The sequence below is a fragment of the Phalacrocorax aristotelis genome, chromosome 10 (assembly GCF_949628215.1).
Source record: "Phalacrocorax aristotelis chromosome 10, bGulAri2.1, whole genome shotgun sequence".
Taxonomy (NCBI): domain Eukaryota; kingdom Metazoa; phylum Chordata; class Aves; order Suliformes; family Phalacrocoracidae; genus Phalacrocorax; species Phalacrocorax aristotelis.
The window spans coordinates 5594052-5606563 of NC_134285.1; the positions used below are offsets into that span (position 1 = coordinate 5594052).

Sequence of the window (12512 nt, forward strand, 5' to 3'; positions counted from 1 at the left end):
ATTCCAGCCTTGAGCGTTTTAGTGCTGAATTGCATAAACTCTGTGGCATAAGTGGCTTCCGCAGAGAGATCTCTTGCCCATGGTGAGCTCGATCTGCTCCTTGCCTTCAGGTTGTCTGAACTGGAAGTGAAATATGTTGGATCTTGGGGCTTTAAAATAATTTCTTTCTCATCCTTGCTGGCACTGCAAAAGGGGAAAAAAGGAGGGGAAGAAAACAAAATTGGCTGTAGTTCTGCTGTCTTCCTACAGAAAAATAAGAACATTTCTTGGAGAAGCTGGAGGGAGTTGAGGTCTTATATCTTGCACCCTTGTATATCTTGTACTTGTTCACATAATGCCTGGCAGTGAACTCTCTGACGTGTGTCTTAATGCTATTTGTCAATGATAAGATTTCTTTTTAACTATGTTGATAGTACTCATATGAAAATGCTGTCCTTGTCAAAAGCTATTAAAGTTGATGTTATATTTCAGAACATCAGGAGAAATGTTAATTTGGTCCTAATGTGTTAAATAGCCCGTTTTAGCATTTTTGCTTTCCTTATTTATAAAATGTGTTGGTGAGGACAGCATAAAGAATAAAGTCTTAGCTGCTCTTGGGGAAAGTAATAAAATCACACTTGCAAAAGAGATGTCTCTCTAATCTCTCCTGACCTGCCACCATTTAGGAGGAAAAAGCTGTTGGTATTACCCCTTTTTACAAATGGAAATCACAGCACTCCAATATTTTTTTGAGTTCTCATGGGCCATAACGGTTTCTAATTCTAAACTGCTCTGATTAGACGAGAGTTTCTCAATCTGGTAAGACCAGTGAGACATTTGCTTGAAGTCTGTTAGAAGGCTGGATGGTCCTTCTTCCCCTTCCGACTCCAAGTTGCATTAAGTGATGTTTACACCATATTGCTTTCAGCTTGTACATCAGCAGTGGGTGAGGAGTGCTGCTGCAGAGCTGGGGTAGGGAGACTTTGCTTCCTACGACGGTACGGAGAGAGCAAAGGCCCAGGAGATGGTCTGAAGAGACTGGCAAATTTTAGGGACTCCTGTATTAATGCTGAACCACCCTATGTAAAGCAAGAATGAAATTATTTGATCTGTCCCTTTTAAAAGAAAACAGCAAATATTTGTATACATTTCAGTCGTGATAGGAACAATGTGATCTTTTTAATTGAGCAAATGAATTTGAGGTTGCTGCTGCTTACTGTTATCTCCCCTGTTTTTCTATCCTAATGTTATCCAGAGTATTTATGTATTTACTAGTTTCCAACACGTCCCCAAGAGGGTATGCTCCTATTTTTTACCTTTAAGACTAAAACCAGTTTGGTTCTATTCTGTTTAGAAATAAAAGAAAAGCCTTTCCCATTGGGTCAGAGTATAATCCCTGGGAGAGTTGTGTCTGAGTGGCTCTGCAGAGAGCACAACCCAAGATCTGTTACATTTTGCACAACTCAGTGAAGTGAGAGGCTGTCATCATTTAAATACTTAGGTGTTTAATTCACCGCTCTGATCTACGCAGTCATCAAAATAAGCTGATAATCCCAAATCCATTGAAGTTAATGAAGCAAAGTAATTGGCTTTGGGTCAGGGTCTGGAAAAGGACAAACCTTTGCCTGCAGAGAGAATGGTGGAAGCTAAACCAGAGCATTTCATGTCTTGTCAAACAGGTGAGGATTGGGCACACTTGAAAATCATGAGGACTCATCTGCATCTTTAGACACCTCGGTACTTCTAGAAATTCTTCCCTGGTTTTGGAAAAGCCAAGACAGGCTGGGGAAGCAAACAGGGAGCCAGTGCCACCAGAACAAATGTGCTGTACAAAGTGCATCAGCTCGAGTAAACGTGTTGGTGCCTGAGGCCTGGGAATGGTGCTTTCCTTGGTGTCACCAAGGAAAGCAAGATGCCAAGCGGCTGGGTCTACTTTGGGGTTATTTTGGAGGGAAAGGTGCTGGTATGAGAGAAGTGGACATGGTCTGATGACAGTTGTGGAGCATCCACCACCCTCTCTGCAAGATGCGACCATGTGGCAAAGCACAGCTGCTGAAGGGCGGCCGATCCCACTGCACTGGGGCAGGGGGTGGCCTGAAAGGTGGCCTGGCCTGGCCCGGCAGGCATTGTCCTGCTCTGGAAGCCACCTGGACAGACAGGCCGGGGGAGCCCTGAGAGGCTGGGGGAGCCCTGAGGGTCCTCGGGTGCCCTGAGGGGTTGCGGGTGTCTGAGGGGCGAGGGGATCCCTGAGGGTGCCCTGAGAGGCTGGGGGAGCCCTGAGGGGCTGCAGGTGCCCTGAGAGGCGAGGGAAGCCCTGAAGGGCCGCGGGTGCCTGAGGGGCAGGGGGAGCCCTGAAGGGCCGCGGGTGCCCTGAGGGGCGAGGGGAGCCCTGAAGGGCCGCGGGTGCCTGAGGGGCAGGGGGAGCCCTGAGGGGCGAGGGGAGCCCTGAGGGTCCACGGGTGCCCTGAGGGGCGGGCCGGGGCGGGGCGGGGCGCGGCGGCGCCAATGGTAGCGGGCGGGCGGCGCCGGGCGCGGAGGCGGTGGAGCCTCTCGGCGAACAAAGAGGGAGCGAGCGGCGCGGCGGGAGGGAGGAGGAGGCGGGGGGTGCCGGCCATGCGGGGCCGCCGGCCGGGGCGCGGGTGAAGAGGGAGGAAGGCGAGGGAGCTGCGCGGGTGGCGGCGCTCCATGGCCGGCGGGTCGGGGTGAGGCGGCATGGCGGGCGTCAGCTACTCGCCGCCCTGGTGGGTGAGCCTTCTCCACCGCCTGCCGCACCTCAGCCTGCGCTGGGAGCTCACCGCCGACGACTTCCGACCGCACGACGCCGAGTACCAGCAGGTGGGTCCCCGCACGGGGTTTGTCTGTGTCTGGTGTGTGTAGAAGCGGGGGGCCTGTGTCCCGCGTGGGGGCCCCTCGCAACCTGGGCGGGGGGGTTTGTACACCCGTGGGCTGTGCGGGGCTGGGGGCGCGGAGGGGGCTTGGCCCGCCGAGTGGGTGAGGAGGAGGAGGAGAGGGGGCTCGGCCCCGGCTGGGGCTCCTCGGGTGGGTGTCTGTGGGTGCTGTGCCCCCCCCCCCCCCGTGAGGTGTAGGTGGGGGCTGCCTGCCAGGGGGTCGGGGCAGGCCGGGGTGCGGTGGTCTCGCTGGCCTGGGCCGGGGGCAGGAGGCCATCACCACCCGGCGGGGCGAGCAGGAGCCCCGAGCTGCTTCTAGCTTGCTGGAAGCCCAAGTTCTTGGGAGAAGGTGAGAGGATCGCCTGGCGGAGGAGGCAGGAGGCTGCCCTGGCCCGGTGCCCTCGCCAGGTCACTTGGCGCTGCCCCAGGCTGCGCGGTCCAGGCGAAGGCACCGTCCCAGCCGGTGCCCCTGGCCGCACCGTGACCGCTCGTCGCCGGTGGTAACTGGGCTGCCCAGTGCAGGTGCGGGCAGCGCCGGCCGCTTGTCTTCCATTCCGCTTGTCATCGATCCCGCCAGCCCCATGCTGCCGCGACCTGCAGGGAGGCCAGCAGTGTCTTTCCAAAACCCCTTGAACGCCTGCTGGAAAACAGATGACTTAATGCATGAGAGTGGCGTTAGCATCAAGTGCACGGGAAGATGCCCGTGGAATACTTGTGTGCTGCCTTTTTTTTTTTTTTAAATGCTGCTTAGCCTGCATCCCGTGCTTGGTTGGCTAGGCATGTAATTAAAATGATTGTGGAGTGAATCTGTGTGCTCTAACATCTGTGTTCTCTGCTGTCATCTTGGAACAGAGCTGCAGTCTCTGCTGCCTCATTTTGCCACGGTCTCTGGTTTTGAAAACACCATTTTGCTTTTCTGAACATACTTGCAGTGTCCTATATACGCAGCCTCCTATCATGCCATGCACACAGGCAGAAAGGCTAAGGCATCTAAACGGTTCTCGTTTATCCTAGAAGTAAAGGGTATTAGAAGTACTTCAGAAAGCAGTATGTTTTGGCTTTTTGCTTTGAAGAGGTGAACGGATCTGTGAGCTGAAGCTAGAGCAAAATGTGAGAGTTGTATGTAAAAAAACAATGGGGAGACACAAATATCTTTAAACCAGTAAACAAAACAGACTTTTGCCCTAACTTTTGTATTTGGGACTTCAATTTGTTAATTTGGTTTAGTTTCCTTGGCTTAGCAGAGTTCAAGATGGCCACATACAGATGTAATGCTGCACAGCAGCTTAACTGTATTTCCATGACCTCAGAGGGTAGCTGCCTTTAAAACAACGGATATGAGATGCTGATGATCAGAAGTTAAGAGTTCATGGAAAGATGTTCTTGGGAGTGTGTTATCATGAAACAAGCACTCGTTGACCTTTGAATAGACAGCAGATGTACTGTTTCCCACTTAAATTGCTTAAAAGCATTCCTCACAACAACCTGGGGTTGTGTTCATTTGTCAGATAATTTTTCTACAGTAATCATATTCTGACTTAAAGCCTTCTGCTGTTCTCCTCCTGTGTAGCTGCCTCCCTTCCCTTGATGATATTGAGGGCTTCTTGCACAGCAGTAGATGGCCTTTTAAGTCTTAATTTCAGCTCACAAGAAGACATTTATCAAATCCAAACCCGAACGTCTGGATTACTGAAGTGTCTGTCATCATGAGAATGACTTGAGTAGCAGCAGCTTTGCTGGTTTCAGTGTTGCTGAGGGATAGCAAGCAGGCTCCAGTAACGCAGCCTGTGTTATCGGTGCTGCTGGTTATATAACAAAGCTGCTGTGGCTCTGCAAGTTGACTCTGGAGTTTGTAGCCATGTAGATTAATCCAATGCAGTGAAACAGGAGAACTTAATCCAGGAGTGGGAACAGTAATGCTAAATGCTCTCTCATGCTTTAAATTGTTCTGAAGGCCTTTTTGTATGAATTCTAGCTTTTTTCTATTAGCTTTGTTATGAATTTGCATCTGTTGCTCTGTTTTCAGCCTATGCTGGCATAGCCTCCCTTTCAATTTAGGAACCTTTCGTATTTAGCAGGCAAGATTGCATGTCCTGAAAAAAAGAAAGTCCGTTTTTAAATTTAAATTCTGCATATTTTTCTTTTCTTTGTAGGTCTCATTGGCACAAATTGCATGTATATTTGTTTTCTATTCCATTAGCGGTTAATAACCTGACTCTTAAGTATGAACTGTTAAACTGCATGCTGCATTTGAGTTCTCTAGTGGCTGAAGAGAGGTCAGTGGGGGATGCTAGCTGGGAGTTTATGGGGATGGGAAAGGGCAGCGTGTCCCTAGCTGTAGTAAGGAAGGATTACTTTTACTAAACCAAGAATATCTTTAAGTCTCCATGACTTCAAGTCATTGGGTAGCTAGACTGTTGTCATAAATAGGCATACAGCAGGGCTTAGTGTCCATTCTCATTCTGATTTGTTATGAGGAAGGAAGCAATGTATCCTTTTTGATTCTTCATTGCTGCTCTAGAAAAGATTTCTCATCCCATGACCACGGGAGAATGTTGCTTTCTTTACAAAACTGTTTTCTTTAGTAATCTTTTAGTGGAAACCCACCTCTTTCTGTACTCATGTTTTGATGATATGCTTTGAACTTGTGCATCAACTGAACATCCCATTTCAACCAAAAGTCCAATACAGTGGCTTGGATTTGAATGTTGTCTTGTGACTTGTTGCAGTGCCACGTGCTCCTGCAGGTGAGGAGGCTGCTGATTTAACAGGTTTTCCCCCCCTACCTAGGAAGGATTACTGTAATGCGCAAGCCACTATTCTGCTGAAGCAGGTGACAAGCTGTTGTCCCCCAAAACCTCTGTGAAGCATATGTAGCTCATAGATAAGCACATACTGTTGGTCTTTGAAGTCTAGGTCTTTGTTATGTCTTCTGGGACCCTGGAAAATTAGGAATATCTAGAAGGATGTAGATCTAATGGCTAGTTATGCTGTTCTGTCCCATGTAGTCCCTTTTGTCAGAGCAGGAGGGACACCCGCTGTGCACCGGCCGGTCTCAACGCAGCTCTGTCCATTGTGTACCAACCTACAAGGGCTTCCTCCTTTTGTCTGAGAGCATGAGAAACACTTATGGCAATGTTGTTGCCAAGGGCTGAGATCAATGCAGCTGCAGGTTTTGGCTGCCTACCTTCTTCACCTGAGTCAGTCTCTAGAACGCTCTCCCTTGGCATTACTTCTTATCTTCTCCCACAGCATATCTTGTTGCACTAGGTTAGAACAGTGTGTGCAAGTTTGGACGAGCAGAACTGATCCTTCCCCTCTGGACTAGATTGTTTAAAAATGTATGTGTGTACATATGTCCTTCAGATGGTTTGCTTCCATCATGAAAAAATGTAGGCAGCAGTGCAAAGAGTTGTTTCCTTTTTCTGGGGGAATGGAGGTAAGCTTCAGTGTAGAGTGAACTGGGGTTGTGGTCCTTCTCCAGGGGGGTTGGCATGCTGGTGAGTCCTGTCAGAGCTGCCTTCATGTGCTGCTTGCAGGACTTGCTCCATGGAGTCATCCCTATAGAGGATCTTATCAGACCAATTCTTTCCCTAATCCTCCCATGAATCATTGGGGTTGAAGATATCTTGATAGGAACAGTTTTGTTCTGGCTGTGTTCTCATCTGAGTCATACTGCAGTGCTCTGCAAAGCCTTTTCATTGTGTAGTGAGTCACAAACTCTGGAGTGAAGGGAATGTAAAAATGGAGCAAAGCTCGTGTTCCTTCTGACAGCATCATGCTAATACCAGTTCTGGTCTCCATGCCTTTTGGTGCTGAACAAATGATGATGGTCCTACCAGTACTGTCTCTGTACCTTCCAGTTCAGTTAATCAGACCAGTAAGATGTCCTGAGACTGCTGCTGTCAGTAGTTTAATCTACTTAGTAATGTAAGTACTTCTACGTGTGATTTACTTAGTTGAATGGCATTGAATTCACTTCTTTTCTAAGGGTAGAGTTGGTTAAGAGCCTTGGTGTAGTGTGGAGGTTACATACTGGAAAGAAGTAGAAAAACTGAATAGCTTTTTAATACAGCAAAACAACAGGTAATGGGATATCTGCTTGAGACAGGGTGTCTTTGGTACTGACAGAAAAGGAGCCTACAACACTTTATTGTAGCTCTTAAGTCTCACTGTGTGCTGAGAAAAGTACTATAAACAGTGAAGAAGAAAAGAGGCTGTAAAAGCTAAGCTACAGAGCACCTTGACTTGAATTTCTGCGTTCCTAATTGCTGGAAAATGGCAACGTTCACCTGAATCTGTGTAAATGCATGGGTTATGTGTGAATCAGGCTAGAATAAAGCAGAATTCTCCAGCATCTTTGAAACTCTTTCCATGCACCACTCTTGTGCTTTTTCTGCAAGAGTCAGAACTGCAAATGCACAGTTAGTAGGTGTAATGGCAACCAACTGTGTTTTGGAAAAAGACTGGATGATTGATTCATACCAATTAAGATGCAGAACCAAGCTAAAGGAAGCATTGATAAGAACATGGGTATGCTCTAGTCCTTGGTTTTGAGATGGTCTCTTCAGTGTTGTTACCCAGGAGTTTCCTATCATACATCTGTCAGTGCTTTTGTGCTGTAGTGTTCTTTCTACTATGGCATGTGTGTTGAGGGGGGGATCCAGCAGTGAAAGGTGCTGTGTAAGCCCAATGATGCTTCCCTTTTTTTGGCTGGCAGACTCTAATCCAAGACGTGTGTGTTTGAACCTGTAGGCAAAGGTTCAGCAAGGAATTAATTCTGTCAGGTACTTTCTGGCTCTGTGAGGCTGTTCCCCAACACAGAGCAGCTAATATCATCTTTGGAAGTATTTCTTGGCTGGAGAAACATGATGGAACCTAAACTGCCAAAAAACTTGGATTAGAGAGATTGTTTTAGAACTTCCTCTACTGTACTGGCGTCTTATTTCAACTCTGAAACCAAGAGTCTTTCTGTAAATTGGAAACATGTGTATTAGTCAAGTTGGATGACGTGTTTTTGTCTAGTTGGCTCCAAGTCAGAGGGTAATGTGCCTTTCTTAAAGGGGTTACACTGAAGGTTTCTTTCAAGATTAGATGGATCACTTCCAAGGAGTGATCAGCTATCCTGCTGTAGCACTAGTTTGCTTGTATTTCCAGAAAGGTTAGGTGACCCTGGTTAGTAGAATCCAATGTTTTCTAATTAAATTGAAGTTGCTTTTAGTTTTTTAAGAACTGATGGTAAATCCCCTCCTCCATTTACTCATTGGTCTCTGTTGCATGAGTAACCATGCAGTAATACCTCTTATCAGCAAATCGGTGCTGCAGTCTGACTCCTATTTTGTGTTTGGTCTGGAAGAGCCTTTACTAGGAATCTGCAGCATAACCAAAAGTGTAGAATCAAGACAATTTTTGATGGCTGATTTTTATCAAATGTAAACTTACAACAATTTCTGTTGACCATATATCCAGCCATGCAGCAGCATATGGTATACAGACAGGAAAAAAAGTCAGCCTTTGCCAGCTTTCTGTCTGCAGCCTTACTTTTTTGCTGACCCATGCTGTGCTGCTGCGTTTTCAGATGATCTCCTGAGAACTGACAGTTCCTGGAAACCCTGACTGTAGATTACCTTACTCTAGTCAAAAAAGAGTAACTGTTCTGAATGTATGGCTTTAGAAGACCAAAGTACACACAGAGGGGTAAAAGGTGACTTGGAGAAATGTGAAACATGGCGGGGGGTAGCAGGGAAGGAGATGCAAGTGAGCGTGCAAAGATGTAAACCATGCTTGCTTCATCTGGGTAGAATCCTGAAAGTATTAATCCTGCACAGAGAAGATGCTTTTGCCAGGCCTGGTGAGCTTCCCAGTCTTAGGAGACCTCTGTGCAGCTCGTGGTACTCTGGAGGTATCATGCTGGTCTTAGCTGCAAGAGCAGAACCAGAGTTAAAAGCATTAGTCTGGTCAGGTGGTGGCCAGCCACTGGCATCTTGGTGCTTCTGCACCAAAACAACATTTGTCCTCTTGAAAAGCCTCTGTTTTTCTTTTTATTTTCTGAAGGAGTGTAACAGTTTGTCTTCTAGTCTGGACTTAAGTACTTATGAAGTAAATCTTGGGTAATGCATCCACCTCCTCTGAGTGCTGCTTATATATTACACTTACCTGTATGCACACAAGTGTTTTTCAGCTTGGACAAGCTGACATGCAAGAACCTTTTATTTTGCATTTGCTTTGAAAAAGGAGAATCTAAACAGGAATGGAAAATGCAAATGAAGGTCTCTAACCTTCAGTTTGCCACCAAAATTATATAGCTACTTAGGAAGCTTATCTTGGTGTCCAGCTGCAAAGCCTGATCAATAGCATTCTGGAGACTAATCAAAATCAGTTCAGTCTTACCATATCTTCTCTTTTTAATTTTATTTTTTTTTCTTAATGCCTTTTTGAGCAGAGGAAAATCCCCACTCTTCAGGTTAACAAAAAGCCTTTGTTTAAATGTTGATCCAATAAAGCAGTGGTTCAAGCAGATGTTGGTGTGGATTTTTAGAGCTCCTTATTTTCATTATTAGGGAAAGTGAGAAATTCTCATGCAGAAGAACCTATCCCATTAGGCGGTTAAGGGTGGGAAGTCAGGTGCTTTCCTCTGACTTAATCCCGAGTCTTTGGATGTGGATTAAGGATCTGTGCCACAAGTCGTCTTGATCTCTTACTTGTATCTTGAGATTAGATTTATTTTTGAAGCTGTAAAGAAAAGTCTGTCTACTGAGAATAAGACAGACAAAAGTTATGGGACTTTGTCACATCAGGTGTCTTGACATACGTGTCTTCATGACAGACAGTCGGAGGGACAAGTACTCTCCAATTCCTTGGCTTTTTTCTTTTTTCTTTTTTTCCCCTCCTTTTTCTTCCAGGACAAGCTAATTTTACACATCATCTCCCCACTCCTTCCTCCCACCAGCACTCTTATTGATGGAAAGGGTGAAGTCCAGAGTTGATGGTTCATGCTATTTGTGTTGATGTGGTAAGACTGTTGTGGCAGAGCTTGCCTGCTCAGCTCTGCATGACTCCTTTCTGGGGACACTTTTGTACCTGTAAGGATCAGTATGCTGAGGAATAAGCAGTGGTGGTTAACACCTCTGAAGTAATTCTTTTCCGTTCTTTGATGTCAAGTGAATACGCTTGGGTGGTTGCAAGCAAGCACTGAGTAAGATGGTGCTCACTCTTAATTTTCTTGAAATGGAGGGGAGCCAGCATGTCATTTGCAGCTAACCTCTTGATGACTGTCAGTTCTCCTCTTGTTTCCGTTTTATCTTTTTGTAGTAAACTTTCTACCAGTTATGTTGAGATTTCCCATTCCCCTTGAGTGGGTAGGAGAACTTGGCTTGTTTTCAAATGAATGTAATTCCCATAGCTGGGGGAAGGGACGTGATGTCTGGGAATTTATTTGCTCTAAGATTCAGATGAAACTTGAGTAACTTTGGAATATATCAGGATTACCTTCTGTACTGAACTTTTAATTCTTACTTTTAAGACATAGCTAAGACTCAAAATACTCAGGGACATATTGATACATGCTGGAGCGTTGTCTCTAATAATAATTAATAATAAACCAAAACCCAGTAACCTTGCTCTTCTCTCATCAAGGCTGTCTGTACTTTCTGGGTATGTCATCCTACCAGTTCTTTGTTTTAGCTGACAATGATGATTAACAAGACAGGTGAGCTAAAATCAAGGAGGATCAAGTTCATGCAAGAGCGTTAGTCTGGGAGATGTGCTCAGATGACAGCCTAAAAAAAGAAAAAAAGACATCACTGTTAGAAATCCTTCCTTTTCCTCCACTTCAGGGAGTGGCTGAGACTGTTGGTTGTATTGCAGTGGTGAAAAGCTGGGAATTGGTTACGCTTATCCCCAAACCAGAAATAACCTTGCTGAATGGTGAAAGGGTCTGCAGGTATCTAATGAATAGTCACTATGGGGCAGTGCCATGCTGATGCTTTTCTGTTTAAAATATTTTTGCATATTAGATGAACTAGGAAGGAGCAAGACACAGTGCACTTTCATGCTGCAAAGGCTTTAATTTAAAACTTTTTTTTTTTTAGATTTCTGGGTAATAAGCCACTTGTAGTTTTTGAGTCTGATCTTATAATTGTGAGCTTTAGGGGTTTGGTAAGCCACAAATGTGCATGTTCTTGCAAAGTAGTCATTTGTTTGCTTAAGGCTGCAAGGCTATTTTCTTGGAAAAGGAAAAAGTAGGTTAGCATGCAATACATGGACACAGCAGTTGGTGTAACTCAGTCACGATATTTGTACTGATTCCCTCTCTAAGCACTTGGATATGAGGGTAGCATTTATAATAATGTGTGCTTTCACATGGTTATCAGGTTGCTTGCTTCAGCAGATGTAATGTGTGCCAGGTTTCTTTTAAGTTATTATTTTAACAAATGAGCTTTTTTTGGTAAATAGTAAGAGCAGCATTGAAACCAGCCAGGGGAAAGAGCTGACACTCCCCTTCACTCTCACTTAAACTGGAGCTGTACCCTCAGATTGCGATTTCCTCGGTCAGAACTAAATGGTTTCTCTGGCTGATACGTCTCAGAATGGTGCCACACGTGCATATGCATGAAAGTCCTTTGTAGTGTGAAATTAGGGATGAAAGATATTGCTAATCAGTCCTAACAATGCAGGACTTATTCCTGGACAAGGGGAAATGGGAATGTGGGTAATGGATGTTTCACAAACGTATAACACATTCAGACGCGTTGTTATGCTGGTGTTGGTGTCTGTGCATGGACACCCTTTTCAGTCTGTAAAATGCTGCTGTTCATGCAGAGAATTTAAACAAGCCTTCTATTCAACACTGAAATTCAAAATAACACCAAAATCCAAATGGAGGCACTTCAGTTGCATAATAGTGACTGTTACAAGGAGGACTCAGTGCAGTAGATGATGTAATGCTGCTTAAAATAAGCTGGGGGGAGAGAGGGAAGAGGGTGTCAGTGAAGGGACCATTAAGAGTATTCGAATTGGTATCAAAGCTATCCATAGGGTGTTAATTAGCAAACCTGAATAATCCCAAAGTTGATTGGGTTACAACTGTACATGTGGAAAAAATGACCCATTGCTTGGTGCAACCTGTTTTCTCTGATGGTTATAATCGCTTTAGTGTTGAATGGTAGATTTCTGAATAATGTGGTGGGCACAGTATGACCTCACCGTACTTCCTGCTTTTTTTCTTGGGGTAAGCTTTCTTGCAGTTTAACAGTGTGCTCAAGTTCCCGTAGCTGATACACTGGTAGTTTTGATACTTGCTATAGTAGCTAAGATTTCTTCAGTCTACCAAAGAGATGCTTTCTGTTGCACTGATGAAAGTGTAATGCTTTGCATCTGGGCTGTGCCTGTAGCCTTGCTATTTAAGTGCTAGTCGTAATGGATGACGTTACTGTTCTCAGGCTGTTACTTTCCTTCTTCCCTAAGCTTACGTTTAGCATATACTTATTTTCTTCAGCTTGGGAATAGTCCTTCATGTCTCTTCCTTGCTCCAAGTGCCTCTGTAGTCTCATCTCAGACAGGCATGGTTGGAGGGGTGACATATGATTGCTGCCTTCCATTTGGCCCCCCTGCCCCTTTTCTCCCTTGTTTTACAGTATTCACTCC

General features: G+C 45.5%; 1 protein-coding gene across 3 annotated transcripts in view; it reads left to right on the top strand.

Annotated features, from left to right (window-relative positions):
- Positions 1–2572: 2572 nt before the first annotated feature.
- The window catches only part of TTYH3 (tweety family member 3), a 75904-nt gene continuing 65964 nt past the window's right edge, over positions 2573–12512 (top strand). For 2 of the 3 annotated variants that reach the window (XM_075104868.1, XM_075104869.1), the window contains exon 1: positions 2574–2814. In XM_075104868.1, the coding sequence (XP_074960969.1) occupies positions 2692–2814 (123 nt within the window). In that variant the 5' untranslated portion in view covers positions 2574–2691. Of the gene's footprint in view, positions 2815–12512 lie in introns of all 3 variants that reach the window. The other variant, XM_075104867.1, reaches the window with a different exon arrangement.